This window comes from Tachypleus tridentatus, chromosome 9 (assembly GCF_004210375.1).
Source record: "Tachypleus tridentatus isolate NWPU-2018 chromosome 9, ASM421037v1, whole genome shotgun sequence".
Lineage (NCBI taxonomy): Eukaryota > Metazoa > Arthropoda > Merostomata > Xiphosura > Limulidae > Tachypleus > Tachypleus tridentatus.
Window position 1 is genome coordinate 90,505,181 of NC_134833.1, and position 23,583 is coordinate 90,528,763.

Consider the following 23,583-nt stretch of genomic DNA (forward strand, 5'->3'; position numbering starts at 1 on the left):
GAGATTTGTCAAATTAACCAACCTCGTAGAGAAGTAATATAACATAAAATATAAAGCTTTAGTGAATTTATTTGAACTGTATTTGCAAGGATTTAGAGATTATGAAAATGATATATCTGAGATTTTTGGGAAAAAAAAGTATTTTCAATCTTCAAATATTACAAATTAAAACAAATATACTGTAAGAAACAGTCTATTATACTGCACTTCTATGGTTCAAACACTGCCTTTTTTCTGTTAATTCAAGTTGCTTTTCTTTTTGTTGGAGAACATAAATGCCACTGTAATGTTGAGAAAAACAATTATCAAAGTGTGTCAAGGTTTCACTTTTCATGCTCCACAACTAGCTTAATAGTGAGAGTAACATACAGATCACGCAGTGTCAAGCTTTTACTTTTCATGCTCCAAAGTTGTAAAGAACTTGTGATGGAGCATGTCCATATTCTGCTATTCTAATACTCAAATTTCTACCAGTTTCTTCTAAAAACAGATTATCACAGTATGTACACTATAACTTTAAACTACAACTTTCTCAACAGTAGTCATTTTAATTCTATTTTTATAGATTATATTAATCTTTCTTCCTGGTAAGAATACAAATTTTCCTAAAACTGCAAGCTCATGCATCTTTTCTATTTCTTTCCAATCTTTTTATTGTATTTGACAGACCAGGAACATAAGTATTTACACAATAAAAATAACCCATACATAATATTAATCAATTAACTGAAACTAATGAAAAATTGGATATAAAGTGGTAAAACAGGTATTTATAAAATTATTTCTGAATGTGAAAGCATGCATTATATACATATGATGAATACTGCTGTTTTTATTAGACTATTAAAAACTTTAGGAGATAAACTAGTATGTAGGTTAAAATTAAAATGTCTCTCTAGTATTTAGATACATTTACCAATTATTATCAAAAGTTTGTTCCATATGCTTGTTGATTACTATCTTAATGATGTCTGGGAAAAACCTCTACCAACTGAAACACATTTCAATAACAACAACACAATTTTTGTATATATTTAGTCATACATAAAAACAAAGCTGATATATTTTTAGTTTCTTTTTCTCTTGTGACATGATCACAGGAAACGGTTTACAATATAAGAGTCTATTTTTCCAATTTTTATGTGCTTAAAAAGTATAATTTTATATTTTATCTAATAAGTGAATTTAATTACAAGCTCTAAATTCTTTGAATAATTAACAATCTTTAACTTTGTAGAGGGGTGAAAAACATGAGGCTTGGTTCTAGAGTCAACAAATGTAGAAACACTGTCAAAGTATTGGGATAAGCCAATACTACATTCTCTATAATACACTACATACACATACTGATCACAAAAGTACAAACCTCTCTTCATATCATGTAAAAACCATGTGCTCTAATGACTGCTAGAATATGGAATAGCACAGATTCTTATGATGTTGTACAGCAGACTACATCCCTCCACCCTCTAAACTCCTTGAAATTTAATGACAGTGAATACACTTTCAAAGCCCACACTTTAGCATATCTCACAGATAATGTTATTGACATCTGGTGATTGTTGTGTCAGGGTGGATGCCGAAATTGTGTCATGTTTTTCAAACCATGACAGATAGTTATCTTGGAGATACTTCACAACTGCTGTAGTAATGAAGCACTGTCAAGTGCATTTGAACCAATATAATACTCGTGGAAGTTACTTGTCCCTCCAGCAGTAGAGGGCTCAGACCATGAAAGTTAAGCATTCGTAACAAGTACTTCACTACTAGAAGTCTCAACTCAAATTCTTATGAAAAATTCAGGTAAAAAAAAATCAGTTTGTCTCAAAATGATTTGGGAGTCCAAAAGACAGCCAAGAGTGATCAGAAAATTTGCTTTTCTTAACCCCATGCAGTGAAGAGGTTAATGCCAGATGAATTTTGACAAGCATCACTGGACTTAGTTTAATTTCAACACACAAGAGTGGATTGTTAAAAAAACACATGAAGACAAAAAAATGTCAGCTCAAGTGCACCAGGAGAGCTGAAAAGAGACCACTGTTTGAAGACTTACCAGTAGACATGACAAAGAATTCTTGCATTCAAGTAACCAATGTCACCATTTCACCTTTGTATCAACAGCAGTAGAACCAACTACAATTTCTCAAACTAAATAACTTTTCTGCTGGTCCATCATTCAATACTGAGTGTGCAGGCACTATTCAATACAAGGAGAATCCGTTATTCGGCTCTGTAATTGCCAAGAAAATTGTCAAAAATGTCTTTGAAGGCTTTCCAGGTAATCTTTTCTGACCCAACTAACAGATCTTCGAACCACTTGTCACTCAAACATGTCTGATCTGAGGGCCAACAAAAATGCCCTCTTTGATCTTGGCCTCATTTATTCTTGGGAAAATCTGTCTTAAATAACAAAAACCTTTGCCTTCTTTGCTCATTGCTTTCATGAAATTCTTCATAAGTCCAATTAACAATTCTGTTATTTGGAACATCATAATTAATAATGAATGACACCTGTTACACATCCGTTTCTTGAGGCTACTCATCTGTTGTTATTAACACTTGGCTGAAACAAAGAAAAACAAAATTAAACATAGATACCAGTTTACCAGATAATATACTATACATTGTATTAAATATATTTAGGAAAATAATCCAAAATAATGCAAATTTTGAAAAATCTTCCTTTTAGATACAAAGTAAAGATTTTATAATGGTGTCTTTGTTTCCCATTGGTACATCTACAAACTTACAATACCAGAAACTAGGTTTTCATACCTACAGTAGTCAAAGCACAGATAGTCCTTTGGGTGTCTTGAGATTAAGCTAAAAATCAAACATCTTTTCTTAACAGTTATTATAATGTTTATTTTAGAAATTTTGCCACTACTTACACTAATTTTAAAGGTTTTTGATACCTTATCAAAACAATATTAAATTACTTCTAAAAAAAGAAGTATATTAAAAATCACTAATAACTTTTATAATTTAAAAAAATCGAATAAACAGGACATGAAATCACCCAAAACATACTTTGATGCATACCAAAAATAGAAACTAATTTGAAATATTTTAAAAAATTCAATGTAACTAAACATCAAGATATTCGAAAGAGTTGAAATATAAGCTTTCTTAATAAATTGTAAACTGAAAGCAACAATGTTACATGAGCAGTGACATCTTAATACTTAAGAACCATGAACATGTGAGCCAATCTCATTTGGTGAAATTTGTTTGGAATTTTGATTCCAAGTAACAATGAATTAGACATCTTAACATGTTACTTATTTATTCCAGCACCAATTAAAAATGTAAATATAGGTAATCAAATGCCTGAACATCTTCTAGGGAAGTGAAGCTATTGTTTTTTTTTCAAAAGTGGTTCTTTTACAAATCTGTAAAAAATTACACACTCTAAAAAAAAGTATCCAGACAGTTATTGGTAATTTTAAATGAGATTCAATTTTCATTCAACATGCTATTCAATAGTGAGAGACAAAAGTGTCATTTTAACTGTTGAAAAAAATCAACTTAAAATATGGCTAAAATATACATGGCTCAGAATAGCGTATAAATTAGTAACCATAGGTTATATATCTTTCACTATTTTCTCCTCACTGCCATGTATTTCTTTTAAAAGATTCTGTCATAAAAGGTAGATCCAACTCACCATTTTCCAGAACAAAACTCTTTTGTACAGCAACTATCTTTCTGTGGCATGTCACCATGCTTTGACGATATCGTGAAATTGGCTTCTCTCTTAACCAGTCCACCTACAATGTTCATTAAGCAATGCAGTTATATCACTTATTCAATAATGACTCAAGTGGGTGCAAAAAAAGTCTTTAAAGAACCTTAACTTTGAAATTTGATCTTATAAAATTATCACTTTATACAATTCTTTATTAATGTGAAGAGACAGAATAAATGAACATTTAAAATCTTAGTGTAACTTCAATTATAAATTGAGATGTCATAAAATAAAAAATAATAAGCCTAGGCAAGTATGTTATTTCTTGATTTTTTATGTTTTGTTTTATTATTATTATAAAAGCAACTAAAATGTAAAAATTCAAATTTCTAGGTTCATTACAGGTAGATTTGAGAAAACAAACACCTATAATATGATAAAAAAATTCATAAGGTATGCATGTGAACAGCTTGTGGTATTGTTAATCAATACTGTTAACACAAGTCCCAGTAACTTATGATGGTGCTAACAGTAGTCAAAGACAATTCAAAGAATAAAACAATAAACAGTTGTACACTGTAATGAGTTTAAAGTGGCTTAGAATAAACAAAATGTAGTTTCATGTCACAATCTGAAGTAATTTTAGAAAGAAAAAAGTGTAATTTAGGTTTTCTTTGGTGGTTAGAAGATTGGTCAAGTTTACCAATCTTGTAGAGAAGTAAGATAACAAATAAAATATAAAGCTTTACTGAATTTAGTTGAACTGTATTTGCAAGGTTTTAGAGATTGTAGAAATAAAAGTTGAGATTTTTGGGACAAAGAAGAGTATTTTTCATCTTAACATGAAAACAACTTTGCACTCAGACTAGAAATGAAACAGACTCAATAAAATCATTAACAAACCATTGTTAAAAATACTTCATTAAAAAAACACACGTTAGTTTATATATGTATATATATACACACACACACACACACGAGACTTCATGTTTCCCACAAATCTACCAATTTTTGTGAAGATACATATAATGTATTAAAAGTTATGGTGTAAATACTTAATGAGTGCAAATGTTTACATGGACTCTATTTAATACTGAGCTCATTCAAAAAGGATTAATAAACACCTGTGAAAAGTAATTAGCATTATTTCGTTTTAATTATAATTTATAATTATTATTTCACTCAAATTTGTAAAAGCAGGTTCACAGGATCTCAGAAATTTATTGTTGATATCTAAATTAAAGCCCAGAGGTTTAAATCATGGGTTATTTTGTAAAGAAAAGTATCATATTTTAAATTACTCTCATCACATCTACTTTATTCCAACAAAAATTAACAGAATATGAATATTCCATTCCATTCAGGTGTCTCTGTAATTGTTGTTGTTCATATAATTATTCATAAATTATGTGAAACACTACAAAATCAAAACAGAACTTAAAATACACCAGGTGAAAGACCAGTAAATAACCTTTAAAAACAGTAGAGTTTTTTTTATCATAACAAAGAAAGCACATTTTATTCTTTGGACTTTATTAGCTGAAAAGTTTTGCACTTCAAGAGTTCTAATGTTAACTGATACAGATACTGTCCTGCTAAAGTATCCATACAAATAATTACAGAAGATGGTCCTAGTGATTTGGTATGACAACATCTCTGATTTAAATTATGAATATTATGCAGGGGAATGCTTTTGAAATAATTCTAACAGATATCAATTGTAATCGTCTCCATTAGGGAACTAAAGCTGGGTTAGATAATGTCTAACCTTTCATTTTAACCTCTCCAGATGTTTCAAAAAATTGTTAAGGGTTAATCTGTACATGTCAAAATTTTTTCCCCCCTCAAATTAAACTAACTAAAATTTTAGAAAAAAGTCAGAAAAATATAAATTCTTAAATATCTTAGTAAATAAATAGTTGAAATAGTTAAAGTTTTCATTTTTACTTTAAAAGTGAAGTTTGAATGACCCCTGTAACCTTAACAGTGGAGAGCTGCCCTGTATAGTTATGGCCAAAGTTGTTGGTCCACTCCTAAAGACTGAACAGTTATTCTTGAAACATATATATATATATTGTATGTGCTTTGCATGAAATAAAGTCACTGTAAATTTGTAAAAAGGAAGATTTCTGTAAAATGTTTCAGTCCTAACAAGTGAATGTTTGTCATGCTCTAACAACAGGTTTTTTAAAAAGTTATCAATTTAAAAATAATTGAAAAATATGATTATATAAAAGTCTGACTATAATTTTACACTTCCAGGGCCCTATAGTTTCTCTCTCTCCAAATTACTTTAATTCACATTGTTTTGGCTAATTGGACGCCATCCAATACTACTTATCAACCAATGGTGTAGTGCATATTTAGTTAGAGGGCAACCAGATGCATTTTGCAGAATAATGAATTTATCAAATAAAATAATTTTACAGCTTTTATTCAACAAAAACAATAAGTTTATGTAAATCCTGTAAATTTATTATTTACATGTCAAACCTTAAAGCCAAATTATTTCTTAAACTTTTCTGTAAAATAAGAAGTATAGACCCAAAAAGGGTGTTCTAAAACCAGTTGATTTTTCCCTTCTCTTAGTAAAAGTAATTAAATTTATTTATTATGTTTTAAGATTTCAAAACATTACTGTACAAATGTTTAAAGGAAACATTAAAACTACTTCCTTTTGTCTCAAAATGAAAAAAAAGTTTTTTATTGTTTTTCAGAAAAAGAAGGTTCCATTTTATGTTTAAAATCAATTTGGTTGACTTATATTAATGTGATCCGTTAGAAACTTAAGTCACACAAAAACACATACAACTAGATTTTAACTTTATCCTACATAATTTAAATTAAGAGTACAAAAGAAATGCATCTATATATGTGAATAAAAATCCCTATCCTTATTTTATCAATTGAGTTAAACTGTCTAGGAAATATCAAATACTACAATTCAGGCTCATTCAGATTTGAGAATCTTATTTCTATCCTAATTCAATCAATTCCTTACTAAGAATCAATATCTGAGAGCAAACGTTGGGTGACTAGCAAGTAACATTAACTAAAATTCCCACCAGATATTACAAAACGGATCAAAATGTTTACACATTTATGAAAAATAAATTCACTACACTAATTCTACAAGGTATGGTGTGGCTCAGAATAGCGTATATATTTGTAAACACATTTATTTTCTTTCAGTTTGTTTTTCATCACTGCCACACCTCATTAGTCTACTAGACAATACAACTACTAACCTATTTTTATTTTTTAGGAATATCATATTATATTCTTCAGAGTGAATTATCAACTAGTGTATAATGTAATACCCCTTTTTAAACTAAAATGTCCAATTTCTAATGTCCAGTTAATTCATTTGATGCACATTATATTTAATTACAAGCCTTACAGAATTTACTGTTATTTAAATTATAAAAAGATGATAATTTTATAAAGGTTATTTACACAGTGCAAGATACCTGGTGCAAGAGGGTTAACAAAATGCAAAAGATTAGTTCAACTTACTAAGCAATGTTTAAATCCTAATACATCATGCTAATTTATGCACAGTAAGCACTGCATGTTCAAATGCAGTTGTACAGTGCACACCCAACCCTGAAATACTAGTTTGCACTTAATGAACACTCTGCCTGGTATGTCTAACACCACATATTTCTTGCATCTTCTCCCAGGTTTGTTCTTCCTTATGCAGCCATGGCACTGCACACTCCTAAAGCTAGGATTACCGACTTCAGAAATGTCTAACTAAGTTTAAAGAATTCAAAAAAATATACAAATAAAACAAAACTAATTTTTGTTAAATATAACTCAAAGTAAACCACACTACACGTAGTTACCAATTATACAAAAACATAGTATTTCAAAACTTAAGTAATCAACTTTTGGACCAATAAGAAAACTAGCCAATAGCAGATATCTGACTTACAGTTTTGTTTTAGGTCTAATTTAGCTATTGTGATGATTTTTTCCTTCTTGATAGTATTCCAGAAGACTTACTTTAATGAATGATATTTATAACAAATTCAATACATACAGCAAAATACAATGAATGGTATACTGATGGTAACTCATCTGATGCCATGATGCATTTTGTTGTAAACTTTGTTATAGTTAGAGGTACGATAAAATCAAACATACAAGTTAAATAACTGATTAAATGCTTTATGTAGCTTTATGTGATGAAGTTGGTAACTTTGTTTAGATAAATATATTGTGTTAATTTATATACTTGTGTAGTCAATTTGAATACAACTAATTCTATGCATGTGGGTTATCACAATTTAATTTATAAGGATAATTTGGATGGGAATAACCTTAACAGTTGTGATCTTGGTGTAATAGTTGACCAGTATCTAAATTCATTCAAGCAATGTGTTGTTAGCAGTAGAGCAAATAGGATTTTAGTTTGTATCTACAGAAATATTGAATACAAGTCTAAACAGGTTAAAATTTCATTGTACAGTTCATTTGTTAGAACACATTTGGAATATTGTGTTCACGCTTGTGCTCTTCACCTTAGGAAAAATACTATTGTTTGAGAGTTACTAGAACAGTGCCTGGGATGAAGGAGTTCTATGAGAAGTTGAAATCTCAAACTAATTTCACTGGAAAAAAAACAAAAATTAAGTTAAATCAATATGGTGTTTAGGATAATAAAGGGAATTGATAGTGTTTTTACATAATCTTTAGGACTGGGAGACACACATTTTGGCAGAAGTCATCTTCAGCTGAGGAAGTTTCATTTTTCTAACATGTTAAGCTTTTGAAATGGATTGCCTTCAGATGCTGTAGACAGTACATTTAAGGGTTTATGAAAAAGCTTGATAATTATATGACCAATAAGGGCTGACTTTCAGATTTTTTAATATTTATTTATAAATAGTTTTAGTTTAGTTAAGAGCATCATTTCCCAAAGTGTGGTCCACAACCCAGGAATGGTTCATGAAAAAAAAAAAACAGTCTGCAAAAAACTAAAACATTTGAATTGATTTTAACCCTTTCACTATCAACTGCCATTTTTAAACTTTCTCCAAGCCCTTGTTGGAATTAGAGAAAATTATATTTAAACCAGTTAATATAAATATATTCTAATAAAATTAATATTTTCAGATACATTATAATTTAAATTTTCATTAAATCTAACCTAGATTTCTCAGTATTTCAACTAAGCTAATGAGAGAAAGGCCAAAGTTTGTACTTAAGGCTACTAAACTTTATAATTCACAAGCTGACAATTGCCTTCATACCTTCAGTCCCTCAGGAATTAAAGTATTCTCACTTTATGCAATTTGGAGCCTAAGTGTTTACAGTGTTGATGACCTTGAGATTCTTGTGAAATGTAATAAATTTAAACCCAGTGTTAGCTAGACACATCCTCTGCTGAGTCCAAAATGATCTTCTATTTGTAGGCAAGGTCAAAGAAGGGATTTTGTGTCACATAAAACAACTATTTGTTCATTCAAGTTAACTGGTTCTTTGATACCAAAGTTTTATGAATTTTATTACAAATGTGTTAAATTTGCTTACTCTGTTAATGGAAATTGACTGGCATGTCAGACCTTAGTCTTAACATTTGGTAGCATCAGGTCCAGACAAGTTGTTGGTAGCCAGTGCTAGAAGTGTCAGTTTATTTTGAGAAGAGAAAGAGTTGTTTGCAACTTAGTTTGCACCAACTAAATTTTTTTTAAAGTTCTTCATTTTTAAGAAAACTCCTCTCCAATATGGATAAATGGCTGAAGAAACATGCATCACACAAGAAAATGCACAAATGCAGCCTAGTTCTAGTGAATCTTATGTTAGCAAAAATAATATGCCTAATTTTAAACATTTCAATGATGAATATTTGAAGTATGGTTTCATAAGTGGTGGAAGCAATAATGACTTGCCATTACATGTTCATTATTTTTTAACATCACCAAATGAGAGCATGAAACCATCAAAACTGAAATGCCACTTAGATACCAGACATCCAGAATACTCAAATAAGCCAACAAATTTTTACATAAATGAGAAAAATCAAATAGTTTTTCCAAACAAATAATTTCACACACTTTTCCATGAGATCTTCCAATGAAGAGTTTGTTATGGCCTCACATGAAATTTCAAAACTCAGAGCCAAAACTGGTTATCCATATACTATTAGTAACATGTCAATACTTCCTGTAGTAAAAATAATTACATCTTGTATTTAAGAAAACAAGAAAATCAGTTGAATTTATTGTCCCTAATTAATAATACAGTGAAGTGTAGAATTAAGGATATAGTGAAAAATATTGGAGAAACTTGTATGTTGAGCCCACTTTAGTCAGTTTTTTTCCTTACAAATGATTGAAAGCATAGACATAGCAGATAATGGCAATTTAATGTGCTTTCTAAGATATAATTGTAAGGACACAATTCATAAAGTTCTAGTGTTTTGTAAGCCACTTCCAACAAGAACAGTTGACAAAATTTTTAATTTAATCAAAGTTTATAATTCAGAGTGGTACTCAGTGGAAAAAATGTGCTGGATTGAGTACCGATGGTGCTTGCTTAGTGGCAGCTTCCCATGCAGAAGTGTTCCAGGAATCCAAGCAGCAGCACCAGACTATGAATGGGTGCATTGTAGCATTCACAGAGAGGCATTAGCTGTGAAGAAAATGCTTTTACTTTTGAATTCAACTTTGCAAGAATGTGTTAAACTATATAAAATCTAGTTCATTGAATTCCAGAATTTTTACTGCTTTGCACAAAGAATTAGGAAGTGAACACTGTGAAGTTCAGTAGTTACTAAAAGGAAATGTCTTAAAAAGACTGATCAAAATAAAGAATGAAGTTATATTGTTTTTGGAGAAACATTTTAGGTACCACTGCTGAAATATTTGAAAAAAACACACACTTAGTCTTTGCTATTTCTAAGGTTCTTTATTACCAAATAGACTTTTCTAAACCATTTGTGCATACAAATGCTTGAAAGTCAACAGTTTTGGTACTTGTAGGGTAACTAATAACACATGAGCCATACAAGAAAATTTAAACAAAAAGATAATTAATATTGCATTAATCCCATTTATTACTGTTAGAGTCCCCATGTACTCTACAATGGAAAAAAAGTGATTTCACCCACTTCTTCTGGTCAGTTATTTATAGGGTGTTGAAACAGACACCAACACAAAATTACTCAATGGTCCACATCTAACAGTGAATAGTGTAAAAAATAGACTTTGTAATTTGAATATTAAAAACAGCTTGTACACTTTTTCTTCAAATATACGAGATATCATTAAAAAAAAGAATATACCACTTCTAAGAATTTATCTTCTGTACCCCAGTAGCTAATCCTTCCATAGGAGATAATAATCAAAGCCTGTGTTTCATGAAGCTGTGTACTTATGATCTAAATAATGCCAATAGAAAAAGTACCTGTTTTACCAGTTCCAAATTGAACTCTGAAAGAAAGCATTAAATACAGTGTATTATTATAACTAAACTTGTCTATTGCCAACATAATTGCTTTAGCCCTTTCACTATGGGGTTCAGTAAATATACGAGTTCATCTACACATTTGCACACATTAAGTATTTGCACTATAACTTTTGATAAAGCATGTGTATTTTCACAAAGTTTGGTAAAATTCTAGTAAAGATTACAAATATTTTGTATACCTAAAATCTGATTTTTAGTGAAATATTTTTACTAAAGATTTGGCTGAGTGTTTTGTTACTAGTTTAGGTGCAAAAAAATTTCATATTATGACTGAATAACTTTTCTTTATCTATAAAAATCTCATATTATTTATGTAATCTCTAAAATCTTCTAAATACATTTCAAACATTTGTTTTCATCAAAACTTTATATTTTATTTTCTATACTCTAACTACTTAGGGTCTGTCACTTGACTAACCTTGTAAACATCATAAAAACATTAGGAAATATAAATTATGTTTTTGTACTAGAATGACTACATAATACAACACAAAAATACAAACATTTAGTCTAAGTAGCTAAGTTTTATAACAAAATATTTACACCCAGTAGCAAGTGGCAACTTTTGTTTTTGACACAGCTAGCTAACATTACATAACTTGCACTGATACGATGCACATCATGTATCCAGTAATATAAAACTGACCTATGTATACGTATAGATAGATAGATAGATTATTACTACTTAGAAATAAATTATTAAAAACTTACTTTTTCTTAAAATATAGAACAATAAATCAGGATATAAAGCAAACATTTATCTCTTCTTGCTACGGCCTTTGTACTCAGTTGTTACTGAACACGAGTTGCTAAGCCTTTTAAAATTTCACATGTGGAGGATATCAAATTTTTTTTTTTTAGGTTTTATAATATTTATATAAATCTGGATGTATTCTTTTAAGATTTACTTTCAAATTAAGAATTTACATCATAAAGGTAAAATTTGAATTATAATTACAATTTTATTCCAAACTTATTGATATAAATTCATAAAATAGTAGTTCAATAAAATTTTGAATGCAAGTTAACTGATGCAATGACATGGTCCTCTGATCCATCACAAAAGGGTTAAGTACACAAGAATTTGACATTTAAAATAGCATAGTTCTTTTAAAGTGAAAGAAAATTGAGAAATGTATAGATGTTTTATTCAAACTAACATCTTTAATGCTGTAAAAATTAACCAGTTTTTTTTTAAATAATGTTTTTTTTTGTGTTTTAGAGCAAAGCCACATTAGACTATTTGTTGTGTCCACCGTAAGGAATCAAATTCAAAATTTTAGTTCTGCAAGTCAGTAAACTTACCATAATCCCAGGCGGTTAAATATAGAGAAAAGAATCAGATTATGCTCCCTGTGGACACAGGTGGAAGATAACAGAGCATGAAATATGACATATGGGGGTAACAGAAATGTAGTTCCTGTTGTACATGCAAGGGCTAATGATATAGTTGATTGATTGATTGATTGATTAATCAATCAATCAAGCTAATGATATAGAGAAAGGTAGGTCAGAAGAGCTAATTAATAAGTACAAAGGGTTGATAAAGGCATTTAAAGAAAAAAAGTTATAACTTAATTTTGCCAGGGACACTGTCCAGAATTAACTATGAGGATGAAGTTATGAGTAGGTCACTAGGGCTAAATGCTAAGCTTAAGATGTTATGTAAATATGAGCAGATTGGCTGATGGGACTTTAGGATCAGTTCAGTGGAAAAAGGGACCTTTGTGGAATGGTTTAAACAGCATGGAGCTAGCTTCTTTGCTACAGCTAATAGTTCAGTTATAAATGAAGTTGTAGAAAGTATTAAATTTATGAAACTGAATTTGACTGATAAGGTGGAAGATTACTGAAGATCAAGAAAGTTTGGAAAACTGGAAATTAGGACATCAGAAAGGATGTACGAGATAAGGTTGGCAGAAAATGTAAAACTTAACAGTAAGAATTTCTTTAAAATACATTAATGGAAACCAAATCATTAAATGGTAGTAGGAATATTGAGGGATGATAAAAGGAAGGCTAGTATCTGATGATTATGAGATGACTGGGTTATAAAATTTTGCTTTATATTTCTCTTTCACTAATGAAAATTTAAACAGAGTTCCACATCTTGAAGCATTGACAAATTAAAAAGATATCAACCAAAAGAAAAAAATTAGAAATTTAAAACAATAAGGCTCCTTAGCCAAATAGTACTTCCCCAAGGGTTTTGAAGGAAATTGAAAACTGAACATTAAAGCCACTTACTATTACTTCATGTCAGCTCTTGAATAGCGAGCAGATACCAAAGGACTGGAAGTTAGCTGATGTAACTCCTCTTTCAAGGGAAGTGATAAAAATTGTCCCAATAATTACAAAACCATTAGTCTTACATCAATTGTAGGAAAAGATGCTTTGCAAAGCCATTCAACAAAGTTAAGAATTTTAGTGAATAGTTGACATGGTTTCACTGAGAGAAAAATCTTTCCTTATAATTTTTTTTTATATTCTCTGAGAAGGTTACTGCTTATGTAGATGAGAGTAAAAGTGCATTCTGGTATATTAAGTGAATTTGGCATTTCAAGATTTTCAGAAAGCATTTGACAAGATGTCACATAAAAGGTTTGTGAAAAAAATTATTTCTGTAGGTGTGGAAAATAAGTCCGCAAATTAGATAGAAGAGTGGCTGGATGGAAAAAAGCAGAGGGTTGTTCCAAATGGAATTCAGTCAAACTGGATTGTCACAAGTAGGTACATCAGGACCTTTACTCTTTTGATTTACATCAATGACATAAATGAAGGAATAATCAAAAATAACTTAAATTAACAGACATTGAGATATTGGGTGTTATTAGCTGTGAAGAGGATGCTGCTGATTTAGAAAAGGATTTAGATCATTTACTGAGTTGGGCAAATAAACAGCAGATGGATTTTAATTACAACAAATGAAAGATAATGCAGATGGGTTACTTTGAATCAAATATAATTTGGAAATATACCTTGACAGTGTTATGAAAGTTATATTAGCATAACAGTCTATCAGTCCTTAAAGCCATTCAAGCAGCATGTTAGAGCTAGTGGTAGGGTAAATAGGATTTTAAATTGTATCTGCAGATATACTCAATACAAGTCTAAACAGGTTATAATTTCATTGTGAAGATCATTGATTAAGCCACATTTGGAGAATTGTATTCGGTTTCGTGCTCCTTACCTTAGGAAAGACATTGAATTGTTGGAAACAGTTCAGAGAAGTGTTACTAGAATGATGCCTGGGATGAAGGTGTTGTGATACAGGGAAAGGTTGAAATCTCTGAAATTGTTTTCTTGGAAAAAAAAAAAAAAAAATTTAAGGAAATCAAAACGAGGCATTTACGATTCTACAAGAAATTGACAGTGTTGATGCATCATCTTTTTTTTTCATATTTAACAGTGAGAATAGCAGGACTAATAAAGAAATATAATCTGGTAGGGTAGATGTCATCTTCAGCTAAGATAGTTTCATTTTTCTAACAAGATGGTTATCTTTTGAATATTGTAAAGGCAGTAAATTTGAGTTAAAGAAAAAGCTTGGTAAGTATATGAAAGATAAATGATGGCTTTAAGAATTTTAAAAAAATTAATTTAGTTTAGAGAATGGAACAGCTAAGATGGACCAATAGGTCCTATGTCATCCTAAAACATTACATTAATTAGTAGCATACCAACACTAACAATAAAAAAACAATTCTCAGTAAAACTATTTGCTGAAGGGTGATCTTTGAAGTCATAAAAACATAGAAAAACTTAATAGCATGGGGAGAAATTTCAAAATGTTCTAGTGTTTTCTCATTTGTATCCACATGTGTATCTTGTTGATACAGCACTATATATTTTTGTAATAATAATCTAGTGAGTGCATTGTGAGGTATTACTGATAATGATATCAAAATTAAAACTTCAAATCAGATGCTGTGTTTGGAATAAAATTTATGAATAATGTATTGAGTTTTCTAGTAATAATAATAAGGTAGCACTATCCTCACATAGCATAATGTTCATAACCTTAGACCAATTAGGCCTACAAATACTGATTAAAATTTACAAAGCATAATCATTAATATCAGCGTTTAAACGTAATAATAAAAATGTATTGGAAACGCTTACTGAACACACACAGACAAATCATACGTATAAATTCCTCTCAATAGTTCTTCGCGTCGTCCCATATTGTCAAGTTGGAATAATCTCAACTTCTTTACCTGTTTCAAATTAAACATCAGAAACACTTTTGAACAACTTTTCTTCTCAACTTCACACACCAACACAAAAATGCACGGGTAGTAAACGCGGCTAGGAATGAAAAGGCGGGATTTTTTCATTTGCATATCACAGGGGTGGCCAAACTCTTAACGCAGGAGCCACATACGATACACTTCACATGTTTGAGAGCTGCAAGACTTGAACAAATATTATACACACGTTTTTATTGTTACATGCACATTTTGTTACATAAACAAAAAATAAAATAGATGATTTGCACACTAGTTTTCTTCAGTCCAGGATATTTTATTTCTGGAACTCGCTTCCAGAACTCAATTGTAGAATGATATTTATGGACCATCTTTAGACCCAGGTTCTCCTATAGTTCTATTAATGCCATTTCCACAGCAGATGATTCTGTAACCTGAGGTTCGAGAATTGGACAACCATCATTGATCACATCAACTATGAATGGATTTACAAGAAAGGCGAAGCAGGACTTCAGCTTCTGCAAGTCCTCAAACCTGTCTAGGAAATTATCAAGCAGTCCTTGTAATTTATATTTGTATTCTTCCAGTTTGTGGTAATTTATTTCAATATCAGGGAATGTATTTACTCTTGTTTTGAGACTGGGAAAGTAAATGAAGTTTCTTCATAACCTGTTTCTTTAAAAAAAAGTCTTATTTTATTCTGAAAGCTGAAAATTGTCTCAGTAAGATGAAACAATCTTATCCTTCCCCTGGAGTGCCAAGTTGGGAGTTTGTAGATGATTCATTATATCAGTAAGGAACATTAGATCTTGCATCCATTCATCATTTCTCAGTTGAGGATAGAATCTTTTCTTCTCTTCAAGAAAAGTAATAATAGGCTCCAACAGATCCACAAATCTATTTAAGACATTGCTGGGTGACAGCCCCCTCACAATGCAGTAGAAAGATACATCACTTGGTTTATCTTCTAGCTCCAGTTCTTCAATAAAATTTTTGAACTGTCGGTGGCTCTTCCCACTTAAGCATATGAAACTGACAATTTCAAGAACAACTTTCATAACACCTTTATACTTTAAGTATCTGGCTGTCAGGGAGAAGCTCTCGAAAGCTGGGATCACTTTCCATTAGTGCAATTAATCATGGATTTTTTTCCCACCATTGCATATGCTCCATCTGTTTCAACACTAACGAGTTTATCCAGTGGAACATCAGCATTTGTTAAGGCTCTGTCAAGCGTACTTTTAATCTCAACACCACCAGTTTCTTTTTGTGCTACTAAGTCCAACATCTCTTCTTTCACAGTTACACCAGAGTAAACATAACGAACAAATACCGCCAGTCGAGGGTTGTCTTGTATGTCTGTAGGTTCATCAAGGTTTAAGCTTAATGCAAGGGAATTCTTCAAATCATTTTGCCTGCAACATCAGCACTGATCTGGAGATACGTCTCTCTGTAATGTGGCGTGAAGCTGGTGTTTGTGCTATTAGTCGCTGAAGTTTTGTGTTATTTAGATCTAACACTGCAACAGCTTAGCAATATTCTTAACAAATTCACCATCAAAATATGGGCGTTTAGCACGAGCAATATTCCATGATATAACAAAACTAGCTTCAGTAGTTTTATCAACTTCCTTACTGAACGTTGTCAACAGTGTCAGCTGGCTATTTAATGGTAATTTTAACACAGTTAACTTGTTTTTTCCGAAATTCTGGTTTAGGTGGATAATTAGATGAAAGGTTCTTGTGATTGTTTCATAGTGGTGTTTCAAGTTACTGGCTTTGTAATGACTGAATGACACTTTGCAGATTAAACAGTAAAGTTTACCTTCTTTATCGGTGAATGCAAAATCTTCCTCCATTCAAATTAGACACTGGTTTTTCCTAATAATTACTCTATGATTTTGCCACGAATCCATTTCTTGAATGATCTCAATGACTGCCTCTTCTGCACTTTTCTGCTTTTTTTTAATTTTTTGTCAAGCTTGCTTTCGCAAAATTTATTTTCTTGTTTTTGAATTTCGCGCAAAGCTACACGAGGGCTATCTGCACTAGCCGTCCATAATTTAGCAGTGTGAGACTGGAGGAGAGGTAGCTAGTCATCACCACCTACCTCCAACTCTTGGGCCACTCTTTTACCAAAAAATAGTGGGATTGATTGAAACATTATAACGCCTCCATGGCTGAAAAGGCGAGCATGTTTTGGTGCGACGGGGATTCGAACCCGTGATCCTCAGATTACTAGTCGCACGCCTTAACCCACCTGGCCATGCCGGGCCAAAATTTATTTATTTCAGTCCGATATGAAATGTGAGGTTAAACTATACTATCGGGTAGCCGTAGTACCTTTCGCGTCGTTTTTGACATGTTTTACCGTAGTTAATGTTCCTTACAAATTTTATTCACGTACAACTTTTCAATATTGCGATTTTTCCTAGTATTTCATCACTGTAATTGGAATTTTACTAAATTTGGTATCGAGGTTCATTTGGTTCTTGGGAAGATGCATACAAATTTTACGCGTTTTCATTTTGTGTTTTGATTTGTTTTGGCGTTTGTTACCACTGCCTCACTTTCTTTGGATGGATCTTTACAAAATTAAGCATGGAGGTTCAATAGGTCCATGGGAATGTACCAATAAACTGTTGCTTTCGCATTTTGCGGGTTTTATGTTTGTTTTTACCAGGGGCGTAGATTTTTTACACCCGATGGGGGGATGATTTTTGCAAGCACTTATGTGGACTGTTCAATTTGCAAATTGGTAATCTCTGATTACGTGAACCTGAAAGCTGTAAACATGCAGTCACAGAGTAATCTTGTTGCCACGATACTTCAAGGTTTCCATGTAGGTTTGTATCACTGAGGTGTTGTGAACAGTTTTCAAAATGTTAATAGAATAAAGACAAATGTGTCACAAATTAACTGCCACGTGAATTTATTCCTGCACACTGCACAGTATAAAAGATGGCCATTGTACTTGACAAGGTTACTAATAACTTTCATTGCATGAATAACGTTTCCAAATATTAATAAAATTAGTAATTACCCTTGATAAGTTTATATCTACTGAAAAGCTGTACATGTTGTTTGATAAAAATAACCAAAATGTCTTTGCGAACTCTTGTAAATTACATATCAATACAATGTAGCACATAATTATTCATACTTTTCATTGAAGTAAGATTCATTTAGTCCTCTAGTCTACATGTTCTCAAACATAGACCTCCTTTGTGATAATCTGTTTATGAATTATTTCATAAGCTCTTCTATATTTATCTTGTCGACCTCATCTTTGTGAGTGTGACAAACTGCCACATGATTGAGGCGGCACTGAGACATAGTTGACCTTTACCACGTCTTCAATCGTCTTAATGCAGAAAAGCTGCGTTCACATTCGCAGCTGGATACTAGACATTCAAGCAAAATTTTCATGAGAAGAAATACTTCACTAAACATCTGCTGGCTTGTTTCATTCATTTTACAGTAAGCATCCTTCGCACCTTTCAGAGATACTGCTTTTGTTGTTCCTTTGAACATGGGCAACTGAAACTCGAGCCGTTGTGCAGAGATTTCGGGATAGAAGTTTATAACCGAGTTGTCAATCTTGCCAGATGTGATCATGTTCTCAAGTGCCAGATATTGCCTCAAGTCATTGTTGTCTGCATTGAATCTAGTGGTCAGATGTTCTATGACTGTGTCTACAAATTCAAAATACTGGCTTCTGTAGTAATCTCTAGCTGTTGCAGAATGGTGTGCTGAGCCAATACCTGTGATACTTCTGGAGGGTCTGCGGATGCGTGGTAGTTCAACAGGCACCAGATCTAGGGAAGTTACCTTTTTCTCAGCTTTATCAAATATCTTGTAATTTTCCTCTCTTCGCAATACTCGCAATTGCTCAACTGTCATTGCAGATGCTTCAATCATGCCAGATACTGTCGCTGATTTCACTTGGAATGCACGGTTTAGTTCCTCTAATGCAGCTAATGAATGCTGAGCCATCAACAATCCTAAAATTGACTTTCCTTTGTCAAATCTGTCCAGCAGACCTCGTGCTTTCACTGCTACATCTGATTTTTCATTTGCTAATTCATACAAAGAATCAACAATGTCACTGTAGTGATCATTAGCACATGCAATTGCAGATAGGCGGCACAACCAGTGTGTTGGACACAGTGGGCGGATGTATTCAACTGGAACAATGTGGCTGTCTGACGATACTATATTTTCAAAGATTGTCTTGTATTTGCCTGACCTCTGAAGCAAGACACCAAGTTCATGTTCCCACTGGATAGAATCTTGAACACATTCACAAGCTTCATCTGCATGTTGCATTATTAAATTAACCTTGTGTGCTCCACAGTGAAAAAACAAAGCTGACGGTTGCTTCTCTGTTATTTTTGCCTGGCATCCACTATACGCACCACTCATTGTAGCGGCTCCATCATAAGTTTGTGCTCTTAATCCTGACAGTGGTAAATTGAGTCTAGTCAGTACATCAAGTATAGTCGAGGATATTGTTTCACCAGTTGTGTTGGAAACACTGTACAAACCAAGAAATATCTCATGGACGTCAAGGTTCTCATCTACGTATCGTACACATATTGCTTCCTCTTCGGCACCTGTAACATCTTGAGTGCCATCAACCATTAATGCAAAGATTTTACTTTGCTGCACTTCGTGTGCTATGTTCATCAGTATCTGATAGCTGGACATCTCCATTATTTCATTCTGAGCCTGGGGTGATGTGAATGTGTTTTTCTTTGACAAGTAGGCTGTCAACTCAGAATCTTCCTCTTCCAGGAGCTTCATTAACTGCAGGAAGTTCCCCTTCGTATCAAAATGTCCACGTAATGCTGAACCTTGACGCAGTAAAAAACGTAAACTTCTAAATACTTTGGCTAGACTTCTTTTGCATTCTTCCTGCTGCATCTTTTTTCCATCATGTAGCTGGACAGTCACTGGAGTTCCATCAAGTGAACCTACTGGAGATATAGCGAATCTGTGCTGAGAGGAGGATTGGTGTTCGTTGAATTTCTGTTTTCCCTTTTTCCAGTTGCAAAAACCGGTGGATATGAAGGTATACTCCACAGGCCTCTCCAATTTCCCTGTATAAAGGTCTCATTTTTCCGCCATGGCACAAAGAAAGCATATAACTTTTTGAGTCTGATTATCGAAGTGCAGCCGTGGGAACTCATCAAACCACTCGCCCTGGAAGTTGATATTTTGAGATTTTGCTTTCTCTCGTGGTATTAGTTGTGCGTCTGGATGATATGGCTTTCAACACTGTATTTGTGGAGTGTCAGATTTTTCATTACTGCACAAACTTGTTTCACAACTATCTGGTGGTTCATGATGTGTAATAGTTGCACAAGCATTTTCAGACTCGTCCTCTGATGAACATGGTATTTGCTCTGTATGGCAAGTTTCTATTCCTTTGCTTCGGGTTGTTGGATTATCTGCATCTGCATTGTCACTTGTAGTTCTAGTAACTGACTTGCAGAAAAACGTCTAATAACGGAAAGTTTCAGACACTTGCTTGTCATAATTGGAATCTGTTTCCCAGATGACTCAACAGGCTAAAATACAGTCTTTACTGAAAAACTCTAACGTACAACGAACGAAGATAGAACAGAATGGAAGTAAGACTAAACTGTACAATGTATTTAAGTCGAACGCGCGAACCTCACAGTGACTACCGAGCCGACTGACCGCCTGGGCATCGCTGGTGCTGGGACAATAATGTGTGCTAGTTACAACACAAGTAATTGCAAGTTTCTCGAAAAATTCTTAAACAATCACAAATATATTATATTCCTGTTAAAGCTCATCAAAAAACAAACACGTTGCGATATAATGTCTCTAAGCACGTCTATTAAATAAAAACACCTAAACAAAAACTAGCAATACAATTCGAGTAGAGGCTTCAGGCCATTGAAATCGCTCTTTTTGTGTTCTAATTATACAAGAAAATACAATATTTTTGCTATCTATGAGAAGAGAATATATTGTTATTTTACCATAAAGCACCAGCACTTTATTAGAGGGCAGTGATAATCTGAAATTTCATGGATTAATGAGGGCCATAAACACAGGTCTAATGAACCCTGTTGTAAAATCGAGGCTCAGACTAAAGGGATCGGAGGGGGTGATGTAGGGCGTGTCTGGATCCGAGCGGCCCGAACCTGTCGTTAACTGTACACTAAACGTACACTATGGTCAGCAGCTTCGGCAGCTAAGGAGAGTAAAGCGTTTGACAATAAAACCGGCGAGACATGCATAAGAACAAATGGCGTAGGAAAACCGCACAATATACACATAAGATTGATGCAGTTACAAACTACAAATGGCCTGTCAGATCTAGATCACAGGAATTTACGCTTGGGAGTAATATTTTTGAATTTCATTCTTTGTTCAATCTGTTGTGATGAAAATTTTACTTAATCTTACACTACGTACAAGACGAAGGTAGATTCTGTGATAGTGCTTGCAAGCCTTGCATGTATACTTAGGCCTACTGACTGATACTTACGAACTATCGCTTAGATCGAAAAGCTTAGAAGCACGCCTATATTAAAGATGTACATTTCGGCTACTGAAAAAGCCTATATCTGGGCCTGATTATGTAATTCGATTGGTAAGAACACGAGAATAACAAGAACAAACACACAACTTGCAGGCCTGTGATGCAATAAAACAATTCCACAGACGAAACTGTAGGGGGAATGATTGTATGCACCATCCCCCAACCTAAAATGAAGGGGGATGTATCCCCCATCCCCCAAGGATCTACGCCCCTGGTTTTTACCACTACTTCGCTTCCTTTGATAGATCTTCACCAGATTTGGCATGAAGATTTGTTGGGTCCATGCTGAGACACATGCAAACTTACGATTTCACTTTTTTTTTGCGTTTTGCAATTTTTATGAGCATCTTCGCATTTTTTTGGAATTACGAATAAAGGAAGCAACTTTGCCTCTGCTAAGGTAACATTTCATTGATCATTAATTTGCATAACTTCCATCCGGATGGGAGGTGCTTGCTCTGTTATTTTTGACAGGATATACACTAGAAAACACAAATACCGGTATTAACAGCTGTGTCAATAAGTAAATATATCAAAAAAAGAACGAGAAGAAAAAATACGAATTCCAAACAAATGTTCCAAATTCTAACAACAACTAGATCAAAACAATGTATAGTAACGATATGTTTTAGCTATATTTCGAGAACTAACTTGTTTAAGCTCACGACAGGGGTTTTATTTAGGACCACGAGATATATCTAAAACGTGGTTTCTTGTTTTGAATTTCGCGCAAAGCTACACGAGGGCTATCTGCACTACCCGTCCCTAATTTAGTAGTGTAAGACTAGAGAGGAAGACAGCTAGTCATCACCACCCACTGCCAACTCTTGGTCTACTCTTTTTCCAACGAATAGTGGGATTGACTGTAACATTATAATGCCCCCACGGCTGAAAAGGCTAACATGTCTGGTGTGACGGAGATTCGAACCAGCGATCCTTGGAGTACGAGTCGAATGCCTAAACCCACCTGGCCATGCCAGGCCAGTTTCTTGTTTGAGAGGAAAGCCACTCTTATTGTCAGAAATGAGTTTCGAGCACTGGTTATAAATATTATGGTTTGTCTGAACAATGACAATTTTATATGAGTAATTTATTCTAATTTCGAACTTTTTGAAAAGGTGGTGGACAAAATAGAGAAAAGATCCTAGAGAAAATGTGTCATGTGTGTCACACTAGAAGAAATTTAATTATTTTTAAAATATTGCTTTGCAGAATTAAAAAGTTAAACTTATATACTATTAAAATACGGTTTATTAGCTAATATTTTATGCTATACAAATTGCGTTAACATAAACAAAAAGTAGTTTACCAAAAGACACTGAAACATTGTTTCATGCCCAGGAAAGGATACCCATGCGAAAGAGTTAGGGTTAGGACTTGAGTGCTTGAATCCACAAAGTCTCAACTCCAACTCCCATTTGCTTTCTGCAGCAAGATATGGGAAGGCGCTTAGTACTTAAAAATAACTTTAATATAAAATTAAACCAATCTGATAAAAAATTCTACAAACTAAAACACGCAGCTTCCACTCTTTTAACTGATGTTAACCGAAATGAGAGACCTCTACTGTTCGAGAACATACAGAGTGAGCTGAGACAAGCCTAACCACCTGAAGAAGGCCTTTCCACCCTG

At 32.9% G+C, this 23,583-nt stretch overlaps 1 protein-coding gene and 2 non-coding genes across 10 annotated transcripts in view; all 3 read right to left on the bottom strand.

Moving 5' to 3' along the window:
• The window catches only part of LOC143225724 (zinc finger MYM-type protein 1-like), a 40,702-nt gene extending 17,119 nt beyond the window's left edge, over nt 1-23,583 (bottom strand). The window contains exons 1-5 of one of the 8 annotated variants that reach the window (XR_013014006.1): nt 23,303-23,583; nt 14,355-14,466; nt 7,205-7,444; nt 3,668-3,770; nt 1,367-2,563 (exon numbers count right to left, since the gene is read on the bottom strand). Coding sequence is in view for 1 of the 8 variants with exons in the window: in XM_076455623.1 (XP_076311738.1) it covers nt 18,717-20,297 (1,581 nt within the window). In the remaining 7 variants the exon portion in view is untranslated. The other 7 variants (XR_013014005.1, XR_013014007.1, XR_013014009.1 and 4 more) reach the window with 7 other exon arrangements.
• On the bottom strand, nt 3,549-3,620 carry LOC143227590 (small nucleolar RNA U54). The gene has a single exon (XR_013015020.1). It is a non-coding gene; the product is annotated as a small nucleolar RNA U54 (small nucleolar RNA).
• Nucleotides 6,830-6,900, bottom strand: LOC143227592 (small nucleolar RNA U54). The gene has a single exon (XR_013015022.1). It is a non-coding gene; the product is annotated as a small nucleolar RNA U54 (small nucleolar RNA).